This window comes from Sinohyriopsis cumingii, chromosome 2, assembly GCF_028554795.1.
Source record: "Sinohyriopsis cumingii isolate HCF-2022 chromosome 2, ASM2855479v2, whole genome shotgun sequence".
NCBI lineage: Eukaryota > Metazoa > Mollusca > Bivalvia > Unionida > Unionidae > Sinohyriopsis > Sinohyriopsis cumingii.
In genome coordinates this window covers 170303310-170326727 of record NC_142962.1, presented here as the reverse complement: position 1 = coordinate 170326727, position 23418 = coordinate 170303310, and the positions used below count along the sequence as shown (strand labels likewise).

Sequence of the window (23418 nt, the reverse complement as noted above, 5' to 3'; positions counted from 1 at the left end):
AATGAAATAATAATTAGCAATAACATTAATTTCAATGTGTGCAGCTTTGACATCATCAATCATCTATTAAACAGAAGGTATTATATTATATTTCTTTGCATCACTTACAATTAGTACATACACTTTTACATACAGTAAATTAAGTTTTCCATCAAAATTTCTTGTCCATTCTATAAAATTAGCGCTGTTGAGAATACGTGATACAAGTTGGAATGAGAACATGTCATCGTTGGCAATTGAATTGTGTACCACAATGAGGACTTCCAGGTCAGTATCTTGGTGTTACAATTTCCTGCCCATATAATTTTTGAGCCATAGATGAAGGGATAAAACCTGGTATAACAATATATCAATAAAAGGAATTGTGTAGTACATCTGTTCCTATTTTAAAGGTCAAAGGTCAATTTATTTAGGTTCTCTTGTCTTCAGATTTGTATCATAAAAACCTTCTGGTACAGGGACATATCATGGTGCATATATACTTCTCTGGTACAGGGACAAACCATGATACACAAATGCTTCTCTGGTAGAGGGATATACCATGGTACATGTATGCTTCTCTGGTACGGGATGAACCATGGTACATATATGCTTCTCTGATACAGGGATATACCATAGTTCACAAATGCTTCTCTGGTACAGGGATATACCATGGTACATATATACTTCTCGCCTATTTTATGTAAACCTCTATCAGCAAACAATTGTACTGTATAAATAAAGAAATAAAGAAATAATTAAATGAAGGGATAAATAAAAAAGAAAGAAAGATCATGAGTTAAGACATTTAAGTAATAATATGTAACTTACTGGAAAAATAAATTTTCTTTCCACCAGTACTATAATTCTTGTAGCTTCAGTCAATGTATAGTTCACTTGACCAGATGATATGAAACCTCTGTAATGTAACAATGCACTTTGTGTTATTGCATGGCAAAAAGAAATGTATGAACAGAGAGGCTTTAACAGCTGATCAGAATAGTCCTGGATATATATAGCAATGATAAAAGGTTAAGTTCTGAAAATGCAAAAGTAACAAAGTGCATAAACTTAGAGAGGAGACTGCTCTGGTGGCCTAGTGGTCCAAGCGTCCGTCTTGTGGGAGATCATGGGTTCGATCCCTGGCTGAGTCATACCAAAGACTTATTAAAAATGGCACCAACAGCTGCCTTGCTTGGCATTCAGTATTAAGAGGTCAGTGTTAGGACTGGTCGGCCTGGTGTCAGGATAATGTGACTGGGTGGGACATCATACTACATATCTGCAACATGATGTCCCAGTGCTAGACATCACTATAAACTGCCACACTGCAGACAAATTAGCAATATGACTGAAAAATTGTTAAAGCTACATTAAAAATCCAAATCACACAGAAACACACACACACACACTGAGGATAAACACTTAAACAACAATACATATGTACTCCTACAAAATAAATGATGTTCAATTCTTCCAAAAGAATATAAAATAGATGATGTAAAACTGTAAACATGTCCAGTGAACTGTAAATGTGTCCTTGCAATATGGACGTGCCTTTCCTCAGGAAGCCACAAATTTCTAATTATAAAACTACATACCAAATTTGGTTTTGATCCCAGTACTCCATTAAAAGTTCTGAAAGACTAAGTTCTAGTTCAAACTGAGGGCAAAATTCCATATAACTTTACTAGAAAATGATGAAAATCAGACTAGATCTGGGGTTTATAATGTCAAAACTCACATTTTGTAAATCTGGTTTCAGTTCTTCCAAACGTTACTGAGTGGAAACTGCAGTGCAAAGTTTCAAGTTCATCAAGTGTTATAACTCTGTACATTTTGGCAAAAATCATGCTTGATCATGTCAGCATTCTTATGGAAATAACCTATTTTGACTTAAAAGTTTGACTCTACAGGATTTACAGATCACTTATGAGTTACTTATGCTTGCATATGTAAAAAAATTAAATGTTTGACTGTACAAGGACAGTACAAGTGCAATTACTATTGGTCCATGCTTAAATGTCACTTCTAAGTGACAGGTAAGTCATTTACTGGAGGTATAAGCCTGCAAAATAGAATCCAAGTTCAACAATGGTGCTAACATAATCAAGCCAAGTTCAACAGTGATGCTACTATATTCAACCCAAGTTCAACAGTGATGCTACTATGATCAACTCAAGTTCAACAGTGATGCTACTATGATCAATCCAAGTTCAACAGTGATGCTACTATGATCAATCCAAGTTCAACAATGATGCTACTATAATCAACCCAAGTTCAACAGTGATGCTACTATGATCAACTCAAGTTCAACAGTGATGCTACTATGATCAATCCAAGTTCAACAGTGATGCTACTATGATCAACCCAAGTTCAACAATGGTGCTAACATAATCAAGCCAAGTTCAACAGTGATGCTACTATATTCAACCCAAGTTCAACAGTGATGCTATGATCAACTCAAGTTCAACAGTGATGCTACTATGATCAACCCAAGTTCAACAATGGTGCTAACATAATCAAGCCAAGTTCAACAGTGATGCTACTATATTCAACCCAAGTTCAACAGTGATGCTACTATGATCAACTCAAGTTCAACAGTGATGCTACTATGATCAACCCAAGTTCAACAGTGATGCTACTATGATCAATCCAAGTTCAACAATGATGCTACTATAATCAACCCAAGTTCAACAGTGATGCTACTATGATCAACTCAAGTTCAACAGTGATGCTACTATGATCAACCCAAGTTCAACAGTGATGCTACTATGATCAACTCAAGTTCAACAGTGATGCTACTATGATCAATCCAAGTTCAACAGTGATGCTACTATGATCAACCCAAGTTCAATAATGATGCTACTATAATCAACCCAAGTTCAACAGTGATGCTACATAATCAACCCAAATTTAACGCGTTGTATCAACAACAAACCCCAAATATTTTCATCATATATTTTTATTTAATAATAATTTAATATTTCAAAAGAGACTAAAACATTTAAATAAAACTTGCAACTTTGATAAATCTTAAATGTCAAAGCAAATATTAAGAATTCTGTGCATGTTTGTGTGTGTATGTGTAAACAAGTGGAATACAGTGAACATACCATTACACAAACACACATTGTAATACCTTGCAAACAAGGAGTTTTCGGTATCCAGAAATACATTATTTTCTTTAATTTCATTTAAAACAATATTATTTTGCAGCAAAAATTCAACTGTGTATATTCTAAATCTTTGAAAAGAATTTTTTGGTGTTGGTGTTGTGTAGTTTAACGCCATTTTTCAGCACACGATAGGCTATACATGGCGGCCAGTATTAATGGTGGAGGAAGAACCCAGGAAAACCCTGGAAAGAACCACTGACCCATGAGAAGCTATTGCAAGCTTTCTCACATACCCACACTGGCCATATCCAAGACTCGAACCCACACAGACAGACGTGAGATGGCAATGATCTGTAACAGAGAGCACTTTAGACCACTTGGCCACTCGAATATGTCACTGTTGGACACTGAAAACATATTTGACATCTAAAAGATCAACTGCAAGTAAAACTCCTGAGTCTAAAAGAATTTTGGGACAAATGCTATCATAATTTCGACTCGTCCATGCTTCCATTTCTGAAATTTCAACCATAGTCATAATTTTGACTCGTCCATGCTTCCATTTCCAAAATTTAAACCACTGTGGTCTGCATTTATGGAATTATGTTACAGCAACTTGTTCCCAATGGCAATTATTTATAATGCTCTTTGTGCATACAAGTTTTATGTGGTATGTAAAAATATTCTAGGATTCACATGATGCTAAATGAACTTTGGACAGCCTTCATTTACCAGCTAATGCAGAATGGCCCGAGGATTCTGAAAGAAAACTACACTGAGTTGAAACATGCATTCCGATTTGGCTATAGAGGCTAACTTGATAATTACAGATTCTTCACAAAACATATATTTCAAAGAAAAATTGTACACGAGGAATAAATCACCTTTAAGGCTATCACTTATTTGCTTGATTTCAGTAACACTCTGATTTCAAGCAAGCTGTTTCAAATGTGATTCAAATCAGCTGGCAATAGCTTTGAATCATTTCACAAATGTCATTAAAATGGAAATGTATGAGATTTGCATAAGGTCAGAACTTACAGGTAGCCATTTCATATGTAAAATTATTTTACACTGATCTGCATTTATATAAGGACACAATTTATTGGGGTGGGTACGAAGCAGTATTTTTGAAACCTTCATTTATTGAATTTAGTTATGAATTATCTCACATCTATGTGTAGCAAGTAAAGAATGAATATTTCATCTCTAAATGATGTATTAGTGAACTGCCCCCTTCACTGATATGTTAATTATACATGACCTGTAAGTGTTGCAAGTAAAAGAATCACATTTTATCTGTAAGTCAGTGAACTTCATTTATAAGTAAAATACCTAATTGGCATACAAGATCCAAATCATTCACCTAAATGTCACATATAAGTAACATATAAGTAAAGTGAATAATCATAAGTAATGAATATTCATTTACCTACAGTATATGTTTTACCTGTAAGGGAATCTTAATGAAAACACATATTAGGCAATGCATACCGTGATCTAATGTATTCTAAATCTAAAGATAGGTGTTTTTTGCAGATAATTATGTCCTAACATTTTAATGAATCTGATTACAAAGTATACATGTCAGACTGTTGTAAGGAAAATAATGCAAAACCACTATGAATCCTAGATAGAGTCAATAAAATCCAACTTGAACTTTACAATCTGAACATCCAGACAGAAAGAATAAAACACACACAAAAAGTTTTTTTACTTACCTATTCAAATAAATCTGTATAGCAATGACAGCATTTACATTTGTACAATTTCCAGTCACAATGATATTGGGACAATCAGATCCATCACAGAATTGACGGATGATACCATTGGTTGTTGTATCATTAAATTTCTTCTTTATGCTTATAATTAGTGAGGACAGAAACAAATCAGAACACTGTGCTTGGAGCTGATACTGCATTTGTACATCAATCTGATAATTATTCATGGCTTTATCTGAAAAGAAAAAACATATCAAGCTCTCTGCTGTGACAGACCTCAACACTATAATGTTATGTGACAGACCTTAACAATATAATCTTATATGACAGACCTCATTAATATAATCTTATATGACAGACCTCATCAATGAAATCTTATATGACAGACCTCATCAATATAATCTTATATGACAGACCTCATCAATATAAACTTATATGACAGGCCTCATCAATATAATCTATATGACAGACCTCATCAATATAAACTTATATGACAGGCCTCATCAATATAATCTATATGACAGACCTCATCAATATAATCTTATATGACAGACCTCATCAATATAAACTTATATGACAGACCTCATCAATATAATCTTATATGACAGACCTCATCAATATAAACTTATATGACAGGCCTCATCAATATAATCTATATGACAGACCTCATCAATATAATCTTATGAGACAGACCTCATTAATATAGTTTTAAGAGTGGACCTTACAGCCAAAAAAAGACAAGAGGTCCAGGTGGTCCTGATATCACTCATCTGGTCAGCTGACCTATAATAGATTGTGACTGTAAATTCACACACATATTAAAAATAAAGAGGAGAAAGTAAACTTGGGTGAACCTACTTGATATATTAATGTTGGTATGATTTTTTATTTATCTTCTTTCCTATGCAATATATATATATATATATATATATATATATATATATATATATATATAGAGAGAGAGAGAGAGAGAGAGAGAGAGAGAGAGAGTTATGTATACTGAATTTGTATTATTAGTGTTTTCTCTCATGATTATGCTATATACATAAGTATTAACACATTAACCCCTGGCGACGAGAATACTCTTACTTTTCCTCCCTGATCTCCCGCGTGCCTTGCTAACGTGGCTGAGTTTACATAGCTTGTATCCCAAGCACTGAGTTTGCGAGGCAGTATTTGTCTAGGCCTGTATCTCGCACGATGAGTGAAATCGGCACAAACCATTGGTTGATTTGAAGCCATTTCCTAATTATACAAGCAGTTTAACCAATAAAATTGTAGCTTACATAGAGTGAACATTGCTGAATGGAGGGGGAAAAAATTGACTTTGATGGCAGCAGAAATAGTGAAAATATATATATCTGAAAATGATGCAAATTGACGAGAATCAGCCACTGGGAGCAGACTTTTACTTGACAGATTCTGAAAGAGAATTTTCTGGATTTTAATCAGACCAGATTGATAGTGACATCGAAAAAGCTACTGGAAATAACAGCGGTAGTGATGAGAATGAGACTGATGAAGAAGAAGAAGAAGAAAATGAAAGTAGAGCTGATCGATGATCATAAATGATAAAACACACATTGACAAGAGGCTATACAAAGGACCAGCAACGGATTTAGACCCTGATGCAAATGAATTTAATTTCTTTTGAATAATCGTTAAATAAATGTTTGGGAAATATATGTTGTTAACATGAGTGTTCATAGTTAAAGGTTTGTTAAGTGTCTTATTAGTTTCAAAATTTTCAGTGAGAGTTCTAAGGAAGAAAGGCCAGTAAAGAGCAAGTAAAATATGCCCATTTGTGTACAGTATTCACAGGATGTTCAGTTTACAAGAGACGACAAGTGGAATTTCTGTGTACATAAAATATAATTATTTCATGTGGTGATGGTGTTAATAATTCTGTGTGAACTCATAATGGATTTTATGGATTATTCACAGTAAGAGAAGCAAAGTGGCAAGTATATCATTTGTTTTCACCATCATGCATTAGTTTTATTTCTGCATGTAGCATGAAATTTATACCATTATGTAAGTTTACTGAGAACTGCCGTGCCAAATTTCAGCTTAATTAAATGAATACAAATAAAATAATAACAATTTTATTGCAAGTAGCCCCCTCTATAAAAATCCACAAGCCAATTGCTGTCAGCTAGTCTCAGGGATACAGGCACTGGAAAGGCTAACACTGCTCTAGGTGATCTCTTGCAAGTATGCTGCAGCGGACTGCCTAGCTGTTTGGCTCAAGGGTTAATGTGTTTAGTTGACTTTGTCCAAAATCAAGATCACTGATTTTGCAAACCACAGAATACATAGCTAATATTCTCCAATGATTGTTGATTATGAATTCAGATCACTGTTAATGTAAATAAATTTATATTAGTCTGAGTATAGAACACTGGAATTCCTCCATGGAATAACCTAATGTACCTGATATTTTCTGCAATCTTTATTACAATTTTAGTAGCAGATTTTACCTTAATGACATCTTAGAATATTCTTGAATGGAAAATTCCATTGAGTGACAGAATATTTCCAGGAAATGCTAATTGTGACTTAGGTCAAGTAGAGGATTTTATAATCTAATTTAAATAGAAATAAATAATTCTTGCATTTAACATCTTTAGCAGAATAATTCTTATTGCAGTGTTCAGAATTCTGAGTGGATTTATTCAAATTATTATCCACTGGAAATACAAAATGCTCTTGAATAATATTCTTTATAGAAACATTAATTGGAATTATTGTCAATTCAGACAATGACATAGTACACCACTTCCTCAATAACTCGCGCCCTGATAACACACGAACCCGCTTATAACCTGGTGTCAGGTGTGGATCCCATTTTTAAAATCAGAAAATACCCCCCCCACACAATGAAGCCCTATTTATTCAACTTGAACAAAATCACGATCAAAACTGATAGCTGAAATGTTGATATATTGCTTGTCTTAAGCTCATAAACGGTAGATAGGACCTGGAAATTTTAATCAACATTTTGAAATTATCAGTTTTTAATAAGTCACCTGACTGGTTTCATTTTCTTTCCAAATAGCATTCTTTCCAAATGCCAATTAAATGATTTTTATTAAGTGAAATTTGTGTTTTATTTCTATCTTTTAGTTCTTCATAAGTATAATCGTCATAAATGCAATGTGTATTTAAATGTCAAATGCGTCAATCTACCATAACAGCTATGTCCACAAGCGTTTCTCTGAGAACCTAATTAAGTGCCTTGTTTTAATAATTGATTTGTGTTAGTATTTGTGGTATTATTGCACTGAATAAAAACTGGCCTCCTTTGTATTATCATGTTAATTATGTCTTTTGAATCAAATACAGAATAAAAATTAAAAGGTATGAAAATTATTCCTACTTAACGAAATCACGACATCAATATTGTACAAACTGAACAATACAAAAATTGAGTTTCGACATAGACAATTGTCTCACAAAATGAATGTTGCTAGTTTTTGAAAAAAAAAATCTTGTTTGATGATGTATCAACAGTTAGTATAGTTCCCTACTACTGTGACTTCTGACTTGGCAGTTTACTATGAAATACCACTCTGGTGATTCTATTTGTTTGCCATTCATGCATAATATATTATAAGGTGCAAAATGACCAAGATTGTATTGTACCCAGGTTAACTATAAGACGGTATCTCACAAATAAAAATCATTATTTAAAATACATGTACATTCACTGTGAGTACAAATGATAATCTTTTTACTAGCATGGGTTACAAAAGTATTCTTAAAGCAAGTTATTGCTGTGTATACTATTCACCCTAAAAACATCAATTATGATTATATATGACAAACAAACAGAATCCCAGGTGATGAATAAACACAACTGGAAGCGAGCAATAAACTCATTGCTTAAACTCGCCAAGTGGATATTAAATACAAAAGTTACTTTATTACAGAGCAAGCCAACCCCAGAAACTGACTTTGGATTCTTTTAAGTGTGCCAATTATTTTTTTTTAAATGAAGTCAGCCGACATAAGGAACCCAACTTTGGTTCTATGAATTCTTTTAAATGTGCCAATTTCTTTTTCTTTTACAAGGTTGGCTGACATAGGAAACCAGCACTAATTCCTTTTTACTTGTATTAATGAGAATTTTGAAAATAAATTGAAACAATGGAACAGTTCTGAACGCGACACAATCTAGTGCATCATGCACTCATATCGATATAAGGCTGAGCAGTAAATCAGTTTTCAATATTTCCATCTAACTGTTCCATATCCATAGCTTACAGTGTTTTATTTTTGGACAAGAAGAAGCATGTACTTTGTCTTGTGGGGATAAATGTACGTCATTTCTAGTTGGTCTCCTCTATAGGTGAGAAATCGTAGCTAAGGGGAAGAAACAGCGTTGGATACGTCTAGTCTGAGTAATTATATTATTATTTTTTCTTTACACCTATTATTATTTTTGTTCTTTTTGTGCAAGTATAACTACTTTTAATCATGTAATGAAAATCTAATGTAAAAAGAAAAATGTAAGAGTAATGGTCGGTGACCTTTAAGACAAAAGGGATTCAATAAAGCATGAGAATGGAAAGTTGACAATTAGGTGATTTTGATGCATGAAAAACTTGCATTAAAACAAGTTTAGAATACCACTAGATTTTCAGAAACAAATTACTTGTCATCCTCATTAGATTTATGTCAGAATACCAGAATGAATATAAGAACAGCAACTGCATAAAAATTGGTAAAAACTGCCAATCAGGATTCTGAATTGAATATCATTTGCTTCCAGTATGATACAATTACGTAAGAATTGATTGCACCTTTAGTTAAGGATGGCATTACTTTCGTTTAAAACAAAATTAATAAGGAGAAAATTATCAACATGCCAGTTAAAGCAACTGTATTCTTCTTGAATAAGTTTAAATGTGTTTCTGATACTGTATAGAAATTTGGAGGAAGATGATGAACTTTGTTATTTGAGAGGTTTCAAAATAGCATTTCTGGTACTGTGCAGATAGATGATGAACTTTGATATTTATGAATTTTCAAGATTGATGAAAGATTTTGGCATGGTTGTATTTTCTGCAGTACAAATGGAGGATTTATCCTGTAAATGGCTTCCATTGGTGTCATGGCATCTCTAACATTCTTTTCTACTATCTAAACACCAGCAAACACAAATCTATGACTTTAATAAGAACCTATAATTGCACTGAATTCATTTTTTAAAAATTATGCAAATCTTTTGAATTCACAATGAAAAAATATTACTTTCCTAAGTTTAAACAACCAATGTTGTAATTTTAATGTATTTTGTATTAAAACACTGTGAATTTGAAAGCAGCAAAGCTGTTTAAAGCTTATAGCCCTTTAGCTCCTGATTTTCTTCTGACAAATAGAGGGTTCTATTTTCAAGCCTACTGACAAGAAAGAATCAGGTTGTTAATTTGTACGTGTTTTATGTTACTCACATCCACAGGAGGGCAGAACTCTGTCCATGTACGGATTCTTAGCATCGTATACTCCCAGGACACCACAAGGAATATACCTAGGTAAGGCTGCTGTAGGTCCATAACTAGTATTTGTGCAATTCAATGCAAAGATGCTGTCCACTTCCATCCCGTTGTACTTGTACTTTATTAAATTAGCATCTGTCTGTGGTAATGTACAGTTCTCATAGTCTGGAATGCAAGTTTATATTCATTCCTTTAAGCCAGCGAAGCAAAACACAAATGAGAATTACCCAACCATCGTCATGGAAAATGAAGATGCCTGTATTACAATGTAAGTGATACAATAGACATGGCTTTTGGATTTGTAGGAAAAGAAGCTTCTTCATGAAAAAACTGCATATTTGTAAAATATAAAAAGATGCACAATGTCTTCACATCCAATACATAGTTTTCTTTCCTGCCCACCAAATTTCTTACTGTTTCACACCAATTATGTATTCATAAGAGCATTTAACAACATGCCATAGCATTGGCATTGAGGAAAATGCCACAGCATTGGCATTGAGGAAAATGCCATTATAGTTTGGATGTTCAAAATTTGCTTTATCTGATATTGAATTATTATGACAAACATCACTGTTTCTTTAACTAAGCATAACTTACATTTGACATAAATTGGAAATCGGCAATCCTGATAATTTCCACTTTCATCTTTGGCCACAAAGATGGCATCATACTGTCCAAGTGGATATGTTGCATCTGAAAGGTACAAGGAAGCTAGATGAAGTTTGTCATCGACTAAAGTTTCAATTTACTGATCACCAAAAAAATGGAAAACTTTAAATTTTGAGCTACCAACTATTAATTAGTTTTTATTTGATCTAATACAGTTACTAATAAATGTTTATTTATCTGATTTAGTACTAAATGAATGTTCTGAATGCTATGTGACACTTGTGCACTGTAATCACAAAAGTCATTATCATCAATATTTAAGTGCCCACATCTTGTTGGATATGCAATATGTTCAAAGGGCATACATGTATTGAGGTATAACAATGTTACAAGTCCCATGAATTCAGACATATTTACCATAACATTATACTCTTCTAGATAAGGTGTACATACAAGAATCAGTGAAAAAGGTGCTGAAAACAGATTTTATTCTTCTCTTCATAGACAATGAGGTAACCTTTAAAGACAAGAAACTCAAGGTGTGGCTACAAGAATATTACATATCTATCTGGACATAAATTAGTCTCTATTTATGATCATCTCAGCTAAATATATCTTTTAAATGACTTCTCAGGGATTCACAAATCCAACTGCCCAACTTCCAGGATGAACTCAAACTTGTGTTCAGTTAGTTATGCTTTATGTTCTACAATTCCTCCAATCTTGTCATGGCACTTATATCAGCACCATTTTTAGTGTTTACATGTATCACACTCTTCAGCCACAATTTTCTTGTCATCAAATATGTCATTTTCATCTCATAGTACCGGTAAATGTCAAGGTCAATTCTGCGATTTCTTGCATAGACATGATAATGTGAAAAGCTGCTAATTAAAACAAGTTTTGACAAGTAAGGAATATATATATATATATATATATATATATATATATATATATATATATATATATATATATATATATATATATGTATTCTATTCTAACATATGAGTTATATAATATTTCTAAGTATCTGTAATTAAATGACTTTCAGGTTCTAACCTAGCCTGATGCAGTTTGTGAGCTTGCTAACTCCAGAACAATCCATTAGTCCACAGCAAAGGCTCAATATTAACTGTTAATAATATAACTTGTGAGATTCCTTTGACTTGTGTTTTGGACATAAAATGCACTTGTCTGTAATGATTAACCAGCAGGTGGATTTCATATAAAATGTGATCAATATGCTGAACCCACAAGTAGTATTTATGATCTGCAGTTTCAATGATAATTACTCTAGACCAGTACATACTTACTGCTCAACAAACAGCTAAATGTTATCAACTCAAAAGTTGGCTTGTCAAATATTCTCATGAAAATCACTGATTTCAAGGTCACTAGATAATAACTGTTAAGTAAATGGATAAAGTATTTGTCAATCCTTCAGTTGTGACTATAAATAGATCATTATAAAGACTCTAGATTCCATTATTGCCAATGTACCCGATGAGATTAGTATGCAATCTATGCAAAAAATGGAAACTTGATAAAGTTTCTAGCTCTAATGTACCGTTTTTAAACAAACATGACCAGATGTACTGTAAAAATCATTGTGGATTAATGAGTTTCCCTGGCTAGAATATTGCTATTGGTTGTTTACTTTTTATTTCAAGGTATAAACATCTCAGAGTCTATGTATTGCTGTTTCTCTTACTTAAAATTTGTGCTATTTTTCAAACCTTTCAACCTAACTATTTACCTGTTTATATATATGTGTATGTCTGGTTTTGCTCAATGCCCCCAACCCTCAAATCCACCCCAATTATTTAAAAACATTTCCTTATATACAGATATAATGCCCCTTCCCAAACTCCTTTCTATTAATTCCAAACAAATATACTTCATTAGTGTATAATCCATGTCCACCCACTCCATTTTCAATCATTCCAAGCAAATATAATTGTAGAGACATAATCATGTCCCCAACCCCAAAACCCCACCCCAGTCATTTTTAACAAGTATACTTATATGGACATAATCCATTTCCCCAACACCAAATCCCACCCCATTCATTTTAAGGAATTATACAATATACAGACATAATCACTTCCCAACCCCAAATCCCACCCATCATTTTAAACAAATATGCTTATACGGACATAATCCATTTCCCCAACCACAAATCCCAACCCAGTCATCTTAAACATAATACTTATACAGACATAATCCATGTCCCCAACCCCGAATCCCACCCTTTTCATTCTAAGCAAATATACTTATACAAACATAATCCATTTCCCCAACCACAAATCCCACCCCAGTCATTTTAAACAAATATACTTATACAGACTTAATTTATGTTCCCAACCCCAAATCCCACCTTTATCATTATAAACAAATATACTTATAAGGACATAATCCATGCCCCCAATCCCAAATCCAATCCCTATTATTTTAAACAAATATACTTATACAGACATAATCCATGTCCCCAACCCCAAATCCCACCCTTATCATTATAAACATATAAACTTATACAGACATAACCCATGTCCTCAACCCCAAATCCCACCCCTATCATTATAAACAAATATACTTATACAGACATAATCCATGTCCCCAACCCCAAATCACACCCTTATAATTCTAAGCAAATATACTCATGTCCCCAACCCCAAATCCCACCCGTCATTTTAAACTAATATACTTATATGGACATAATTCATGTTCACAATCCCAAATACCACCCATATCATTATAAACAAATATACTTATACAAACATAATCCATATCCCCAACCCCCCATCCCACCCCAGTCATTATAAAAAATATACTTATACATACATAAGCCATGTCTCCAACCCAAATCCCACCCCTATGATCATAAACAAATATACTTCTACTTCTATAATCTATGTCCCCAACACCAAATCCCACCCCTAACATTATAAACAAATATACTTATACAAATATAATCCATGTTCCCAACCCCAAATCCCACTCCTATCATTATAAACAAATATACCTATACAGACATAATCCATGTCCCAACCCCAAATTTCACCATTATCATTATGCACAAATATACTTATACAGACATAATAATAATAATAATAATAATAATAATAATAATAATCATGAGGACATTGTATAGTGCCTAATCTTTAGAAGCTAAGCACTTTACAACATTACACAACACCTATAAGATGAAAAAAAACCATATAATGATATGATTACAAAAACAAACACTATGAAATTAGAAAACATGAAAAAACATGCTGAGAATATTTAAGGTAGGAAACATTATTAAGTCTTTCAGTTCGTTCTTGCAGTTGAAATAATTGAGTTTTGAGAGCCCTCTTGAATATGATCACTGTGTCTTTGTATCTAAGTTCATTCCACGTTGCTGGGCCCTGGTATGCAAAAGAACACTGTCCATATGACTTTGTTTTCATAGTGGGAATAATGAGTATACGATTGTCAGAAGAGGAGCGTAAGTTTCTTGCTCGTGAATACACATGGGTGAGTTCGGATAGGTATGGTGGACTAGAGTCTGATAGTGAAATGTAGCACAGAGAACAAATTTTGTGTTTGATTCTGGATCAAATGGATAGCCAGTGTAGGGTACAGAGCAGTGGGAAGGTGTGCTCTGATTGTGGTACTCTAAGGATGATCCAAGCAGCTGTGTTTTGAACTTTTTGAAGTTTCTGGAGCAGATATTGAGATGAACCAGACAGAATTGAGTTACAATAGTCCGTCTTGAAAGTACTAATGAACACACAAGTGTTTTAGTGGCATCAACTGAAAGACATTTGCGAACTGAGCTGATGCGTCTCAGCTCAAGATATGCAGCCTTGCATATGTTCATGACATGTTGGTGCAATGTGAGAGTACTGTCCAGAGTAACACCTAGGTTTCATACTGATTTTGTGAATTCAATGTTGGCATTGCAGATATTTATTGTTTGAGGTAAAATATGTGAATGAGAAAGTCATTGTGTAGTGATCAGAATGGCCTCAGTCTTATCATCATTCATTTGCAGCTTGTTACATGTCATCCATGATTTCACATCAGAAATGCACCTCTCTACACCTTGGATGGTATCATCAACTTCAGTTGGGTGGCTACATTTGTAAATTTGGGTGTCATCAGCGTACAATTGGTGAGACACTGGATGATGATCTATGACACTTGAGAGTGACTGAGTGTACAGAATGAAGAGAACAGGTCCAAGAACAGACCCCTGTGGAACACCACAACATAGATCAACTGGGCTGGAGTGTATTCCATTTGCAGATACAATTTGTGTCCTGTTGACCAAGTAGGACTTGAACCACAGTAAGGCTGTATCATGAATGCCAAATACAGGCTGGAGACTGTGAAGTAATATATCATGGTCTATTGTGTCAAATGCTGCAGACAAATCAAGGAGTGTGAGGACTGTAATTTTTCTGCTATCCAATGCAGAGAGAATGTCATTAACTACTTTTAGAAGAGTAGTTTCAGCACTGTGGCAAAGGCGATATGAAGATTGTACATTGCTAAAAAGACTTTGAATTTAGATGAAATACAAGCTGGGATAGAACAACCTTTTCTAAGATTTTTTATATGAATGGGAGATTAGAAACTGGGTGGTAGTTCTTTAAATCGTTATGGTCTAGTGTTGGTTTATTCAGCAGAGGCTTTACAATGGCAGTTTCAAAAAAATGATGGGAATTCCCCTGATGAGAGAGAGGTATTAATAACATCAGTTAGTGAAGGCAATACAAGATCTAATCTTGGCATCCGTCCGTCTATGGGAGACGATGGCGTAGCTCCAAAGTAAGCTTTTGTCTATCCTTCTTTCTAGCTCTCTTTTCAGCTTGTTTTATCTTCTCTCTTCCTCTGCGTTTTGAACTCCCTGCCTGACAGCTAGGCACCAGCTGAAACGGTTGTTTGCACAGCTCTCCCAGACATTGACATTGATGTGTGCCGTCTTTATATCCTTCTTGTAAACATCTTTGTAGCGCAGATGTGGTCATCTAGTTGGTCGTGCACCTTCTGCTAACTCCCCATATAACAGGTCCTTGGGAATGTGACCTGGGTCCATTCTTTTGACATGGCCAAGCCAGCAAAGGCACCTCTCGCTGAGAATGGAGAACATGCTGTTCATGTTGGTGCGTTCTAGAACCTCTGTGTTGGGTACTTTGTCCTGACACTGGATGTGCAGAATATGCCGCAGACATCTCAGGTGGAAGCTGTTGAGTTTCCTCTCGTGTCTTGCATAGGTGGTCCATGTTTCACTGCTGTAGAGAAGTGAGCTGAGTATGCAGGCTTGGTAGACACGCAGTTTGGTCTTCTCTGTGAGGTTGGGGTTGTTCCAGACTCTCTGGTTAAGTCTGGCCATCACTGCTGCTGCCTTGGCAATCCTGCCGTTCACCTCAGAATCAATGGAGAGTGAGCTGGAGATGTTAGACCCGAGGTATGTCAAGTTCTCGACAACTTCCAAGTTGTACCCATCAATGGTGACAGAGGGAGGGGAGTCTGTGTCCTGCGCCATGACGTTCGTTTTCTTCAAACTGATGGTCAGTCCAAATTCCTTACAAGCATGGGAGAGGCGGCATACCAGCTGCTGAAGTCCATCTTCCATGTGTGATGTCAAGGCTGCATCATCGGCAAAGAGCAATTCACGGATGAGTACCTCTGTGACTTTAGTCTTAGCACGGAGACGGGCGATGTTGAACAGCTTGCCGTCAGCCCTGGTATGGATGTACACTCCCTCGCTGCAGTCCTTGAATGCGAACTGGAGAAGCATGGAGAAGAAGATGGCAAAGTGCGTTGGCGCAAGGACACAGCCTTGTTTGACTCCGCTGATGACTGGGAATGCTTCAGATGTTGCGCCATTGAAGGACACTGTGCTGTGCATGTTCTCGTGGAACAACATGATGACAGCAAGCAGAAGTGGGGGGGCAGCCGATCTTCTGCAGGAGTCTGAAGAGTCCACTCTGACTAACTAGGTCGAACGCCTTCATCAGGTCTATGAAGGCAATGTAGAGGGGCATCTGCTGCTCGCGACACTTCTCCTGCAGCTGACGTAGTGAGAAGATCATGTCTACAGTTGACCTGCCGGCTCGAAATCCACACTGGGACTCTGGGTAGACGCGGGAGGCTAGGATTTGCAAGCGCGCCAAGGCAACACGGGCGAAAGCCTTTCCAATGATGCTAAGAAGGGAGATGCCCCGATAGTTGTTGCAGTCGCTATGGTCTCCTTTGTTTTTGTACAAAGTGACGATGTTGGCGTCACGCATGTCCTGTGGGATGTATCCCTGTTCCCAGCAAAGGCAGAGGAGTGTGTGTAGGGGCTGGAGCAATGCTGGTTTTCCGCGCTTGAGGACTTCAAGCAGAATGCTGTCGCTTCCAGGAGCCTTCCCAAAGGCAAGGCAATCGATGGCTTTTCCGAGCTCTTCCAGGGTGGGCTGTGTGTCTAGCTCCTCCATGACAGGTAGGTCTGGAATGGCGTCCAGGGCAGTTCCAGTGACATTGTTTTGGGTTGCATATAGCTCAAAATAGTGCTCAACCCATCGCTGCAGTTGTTTCCCCTGGTCTGTGATGACTTCGCCCGTCTTGGACTTGAGGGGGGTGGTCTTGTAGCTGTGGGGGCCTGTTGCCTTTTTGATACCCTCATACATTCCTCTTGTATCCCCGGTGTCAGCAGCTGTCTGTATACTGTTGCAAAAGATTCAGCCAGTAGGTGTTGGCACAGCGGCAGGCAGTCTTCTGGGCGTTGTTCCTTGCAATCCTGAGGGCTTGTTGTGTTCAGGGGCTAGGTGCAGCCTTGTATGCCAGGAGGGCTTTCCTCTTTGCCTCAGTCACGGGCTCCATCTCCTCCCAGTTTGCCTCATACCAGTTGACATTCTTTCGCTCCCTCTTCCCGTAAGCTGTGATGGCTTAATTGTACACAGACTCACGGATATGGGACCACATGGAGTCAATGGTGTCATCAGGTGTCATTTTGGTGAGAGCTTCCTTCAGTTTGCTGATGAACTGCTGTGTGTTCTCTGGGTTGCTTGCACAGCAGGTGTTGATGCATGGGTGACCCTTCTTCTTGGTGTGGTGCAGCTTCTTGGGTAATATTCGCACCTTGCTGGCCATGAGGGAATGGTCGGTGTCACAATCGGCACTGTGGTAGCTGTGGGTGAGGAGGACACTGGCCAGTTCTGCATGCCTGTTGATGACGAGGTCTAGCTGGTGCCAGTGGCGTGAACGTGGGTGTCTCCACGACACCTGGTGGATCTCCTTGCATTTGAAGAAAGTGTTGGTCACACATAGGCTGTGGGAGCAGCACATCTCCAGCAGTCGCTGACCATTCTCATTGATCTTGCCCCTTCCGTAAAAGCCGAGACAGGTGGACCAGGCCTCATGGTCAGCTCCCACTCTAGCATTGAAGTCTCCTAGTAAGTAAAGGCTTTCATTGTTGGGGATACTGGATACTGCCTGATCCAGAGCCTCATAAAACTTGTCTTTCTCCTCGTAGGTGGAGCAGAGGGTTGGGGCGTACACGCTGAAGATGTTGACTGGGCCTAAGGATGTTGACAGCCGGAGGGCAAGGATTCTCTCAGTACCTGATGATGGAGGTTCAATGAAGGCAATTAGCATGTTCTTTACGGCAAAGCCTACACCATGCTGCCTAGGTTCATCCGAGGGCTTCCCCTGCCAAAAGAACGTGTAATTGGCTTCCCTGATGGTGCCGCTGTCAGCCAGTCAGGTCTCCTGGAGGCAGGCAATGTCAATGTTCAGTCGGGAGAGTTCTCTGTCAATGACAGCAGTCTTCCGTGCATCGTCAATCTGCTGTAGGTCAGCGGTCAATCCAGGACACATGGTCCTGATATTCCAGGTTGCAAAACAAAGAGTTGGAGTCTTCTTATTTCTTCTTTTAGTCTTTCCAGGTGCGGAGTTTTGTGGCCCACTTGTCAAGATGGTTCTCTAAGCTCCACGCACCCAGTGAAGCAGGTAGGCCATGGCGGGCAGCACCTTACTGACTGGGGGCTGCCCAGCTTGAGGCGGGCGGTAGCTGTCCAGTGAGACCTGGTGATCTCTCCCACCATCAGAAGTAACCCATGGCGCCAAGCTCTACGCCAATCGAGCTTTGACTTAGAACCAGTAAACTGCTACTTCTCGTGTTGTGCGAATGCCGTACGACGATGCTGGAGTGTCCTCTCCAGTGGAGCTATGAAGCCTGGGCAGGGTGGTATGGAGAATCAGCTGTTGTCCATGCAGCAGATCCCCCCTCTCCACGCAGCTGGTGTGCCCAAGGGAACGACGAATGCCGATACAGCTTGGCACCAACGGCGTCGCAGGAGTTGCCGGAATGACATTGAAGTCAATGTGAGACCGCCCTAGGGACTCCATCTCCAGATTTTCTGTTGGGGTTTTCTCCCTTAACCTTTCCCATGAGTGGGTATAGCCACAAGGCAGCAGAGGTTTGGGATCGGAGTTTTCCTTCTCCTAGATGAGCTACCATCCAAGGTTTATGAGTCCCATCTACCCGAAGCAATTGGTTTTAAGGCACCAGTGGGCTGCCTTCACCCCTTCTCCTGTTAGTAGAAAACATGGTCTGCCGGGCTTCAAATCTAAGCCACTCGCGAGAGGCAGTCAGAGACACAAGCCGCATGGGGCATTTTTTGGAGGATTGGGGCGCTTGTCTCCCACTCCCACCCTGGGCAATGTCAACCTTAGACCACAACTGGATCTAAGCAGCAGTGCTATTGGAATTGGATCAAGTTCACATGACTTTGGTGCACTCTTCATCAGGATTGTACGTATGAAATCCATAGAGACAGGTTCAAATGCTGCTAATGGTTGCCACTCAAATTCTGTATCAGAACTGTATGGTGATGACGAGTCAATTGAAATTGTGGTGTCAAGCTTATCTCTAATGGTTTGTACTTTGTCACGGAAAAAATCTGCAAACATGTCCAGAAGGTTGACTGGAGAGAAGGTAGTTGGAAGTGGTGTAGATTTGTTCCTTGACATTAGCTTGTTAGTGATCTTGAAGAGCTCTTTGCAGCTGGAACTTTCCATGATCTTAGTACTGTAGTGGGCTGATTTCGCTGCATGGACTATGTGTCTGTGACATTCTTCTTAGCGGTTTCATAGATTTGCTTATGAATAGTGAGTCTGGTGGAAAGCCAAAGCCTCTCAGCTTTACGGCGGTCTCTTTTAGCAGTGCAAAGCTGGTCAATAACACTTCTATACCATGGAGAACACTTTTGAATTGATACTCTGCACTTGGTAGCTGGGGCATGTTTGTCAAGCATTGAACGCAGGCAGTTATCGAGTTGTTCTGCGGTAGGAGGTAAGCAATTGGCTAGGTTAGCTTGGATGTCGTGCATTAGTTTGGTTCTATTTATCATACGGAGGTTTCTCTTAGTAGCAGATAAAGGTGGAGGGTTAGGGACTGATACATCAAGATGGCATATAATGCAGCAGTGATCTGATGCAAGGTAATGGGATACCAGGGAGGACCAATGAATGTTATCATCAGGTCTATGAAGAATCCAGTCTAAAATGTGACCATGTTTGTGGGGTGGTTGGTTAACTGACTGTTTGAGATTGAAAACATTAATGGAATCTATGAATTTTGATGTATTTGAGTTTCCAGGACAGTCAAAGTGAAAGTTGAACTCTCCAAGAATAATCAGGTTACCACCTATCGAATTTCCATAGTCCAGGAAATTCGAAAACTACTCCAAAAAGAGAGAGTCAACCAGCTTGTTTTTTCTACTAGGAGGAGGGCGGTATAAGCAGAGTTCTTTGTGATGATAGCAATTCCACCTCCGCGAGAATTATGGGGAAACAACTTGATGGAGTAACCAGCGGGTTTTAGATCCGCACACTTGGGCTAAATGCCTGATGTTTTTTGCCATGTTTCTGTCAGAAAAAATACGTCAATAATCTGGTCATTGATAAAATTAACTATTTCAGTACACTTTTCCGGTGATCCTCCTGACTGGGCATTGAATAATGCAATGTGCAGAGGTATTTCTTGGATAGCTGACACAAAGGTTTATGAATTAATAGGGACTTGAACTAGGTTATCTAAATTAATGGTCAAATTTTTTTTAAATTGTTGAGCTGAAATAAGGGAGATAACTGGAATTCTTCTTCCTGTTCTATGCCGGCCAGCTTTGAAGCATTTCTTTTTTCGCTTCTGTTTACATTTAGGTAATAATGAATGCAGTCCCAGTTCATTTAGTCTAGAGCACAATGTAGTGTGGAGAGCCAATGAGTAATCATTTAAAGCAATTAATGAGGGTCCATCGTAGCATAAACGGGTTGACTGGCGAGTATCATGTGATGACTGTTTGTTCTCAAACAGTGGAGCAAGACAGCTGAGAAAAAGTCTAATTGTTCTCATTTTTAAAACAATGAGATGAAGAAACACATGAATTTAACAGCCAATACATAATGAACACAATAACAAAGATGAAAACAGGGAACAAGCACAAATATCATGAAAACGGCACTAAAAAACGGAACAGCTGCTTCAAGCCAGTTAAGCAATAGCGGCCGTCTTGTTTCAATCATTATAAACAAATATACTTATACGGACATAACCCATGTCTTCAACCCCAAATCCCACCCCTTAACAAATATATTTATACATACATAATCCATGTCCCCAACCCCAAATCCCACTCCTATCACTATAAACAAATATACTTATACAGACATAACCCATGTCTTCAACCCCAAATCCCACCCCTAACAAATATATTTATACATACATAATCCATGTCCCCAACCCCAAATCCCACTCCGATCATTATAAACAAATATACTTATACAGACATAATTCATGTCCCTAACCCCATATCCCACCCAAATATACAGACAGAATCCATGTCACCAACCCAAATCCCACTCCTATCATTATAAACAAATATACTTATATGGACATAATCCACATCTCAATCCCAAATCCCATCCCTATCATTTTAAACAAATATAATTATATAGATATAATCCATGCCCTCTTCATCCCTTTCCAATCATTGTAAACAAACGCACATCTGCAGATATAATCCCTATTCCCTCAACTGTTCTAAGGAAGTATAATTATACATACTTCATACATGTCCCCAGCCCCCAATTATTTTAAACAGGTCTGCAGTTATAGACATCATTCCTGTCACCCCCTTCCTTTCCAATCATTCTAAACAAACATGCTTATACAGACATAATCTATGTCACTTCAATTATTCTAAACATGTATAATTTCACTCCATTTAGCTGGAAGAGTGCCTCATAATACAATGTTTCAAATGGAAAAAGTTCTTACAGTTAAGACTGTAAATGAAATCACAATTTAACAAGACTTACCTCCTCTTGATTTCTGAAAAAAACTCCCCTATGTACTTATGTGTCAGGTTAACTGTCAGGTTAATCATTTAAGATTATTGCAAATATAAAGGGAAAATGCTTTTACTTGAAACTGTACCATTTCTCTGGAGATCTGCTTTTCATTTGGAACAAAATTAAAAACAATCTACTACATCCAGATATTTAAAATTTTTGTTAGTTGATTTTTTTAAAAATCTATTTTATTGTCAGAAAATTTATAGAGTTGGTACACAAAACACTGGATGATCCAGAAGTTTTGGTTATTGGGTTTTTTCTTTCTTTTTTAAAGCCAAAAATAATAAATATAATTTCCCCGAAAAATCTGCTAATTAATAATATTTTATAAATTCATTAATACACACATGATAACATGAAGATAAGAAATACTTTAATTATTAAATTATTACTGTTTGGCTTTTAAATAATTTATATTGCAAAAATCAGTGAAGATTCAATTGATTTATAACAAAAAAGAACCTTGATTCTCAACAGGCCTGATCACAGGTTACTTCCCTTGCTTTAATATGTGAATGCTATTGTGCTATTTTGCTTCCAAACTGGTAGCAAGGCAAGCCAATCAATGCAAGATTACCTTACTAATATAGATCTCATTAATTATTGAACAAGATCAAGATAATACAAGCCCACATTGCATTCTGGATCAAATCAGATCAGAAATATGGATTTCAGAGTGATAACAAGGTCAGCCAATCAGATGCAAGAGCATCTAATTAGTATGTGCAGATCTCACTCATCATCTAACTTGTCTGAGCTCTTAATGTTATAAGCATATAATTCAAGTTTATCCTATAGTGTGTGGTCCAGTTTGGATTCCATCCATGTGAAACTACCACAAGGAAGGGTTTTCCTCCTGAGCTTAGGAGTGTCTCATATTACTCACTTAAATATCCTGTATAGGCAAAACTTTTGATTTATTTTTCTTTTATTTTCTCCATTTTATCATTTTCTAATTCCATTGTACAGTAAAACCTGTTATGAGAGACCACCCCTTCTGTAATAAAAAATGATCTCTCAAGACAGTGGTCTCTCAAAACAGGTTTGTACAAAAAGACCATTTCCAAGGTCAAGTTTCAGAACAATTTCAGG

The 23418-nt window shown here is 37.2% G+C and overlaps 1 protein-coding gene across 1 annotated transcript in view; it reads right to left on the bottom strand.

Annotated features, from left to right (window-relative positions):
* The window catches only part of LOC149806285 (uncharacterized), a 478750-nt gene that overhangs the window by 276344 nt on the left and 178988 nt on the right, over nt 1–23418 (bottom strand). The window contains exons 25-28 of the mRNA XM_089935589.1: nt 10921–11016; nt 10276–10485; nt 4820–5054; nt 811–898 (exon numbers count right to left, since the gene is read on the bottom strand). Coding sequence (XP_089791715.1) covers nt 811–898; nt 4820–5054; nt 10276–10485; nt 10921–11016 — 629 coding nt within the window. The remainder of the gene's footprint in view (nt 1–810; nt 899–4819; nt 5055–10275; nt 10486–10920; nt 11017–23418) is intronic.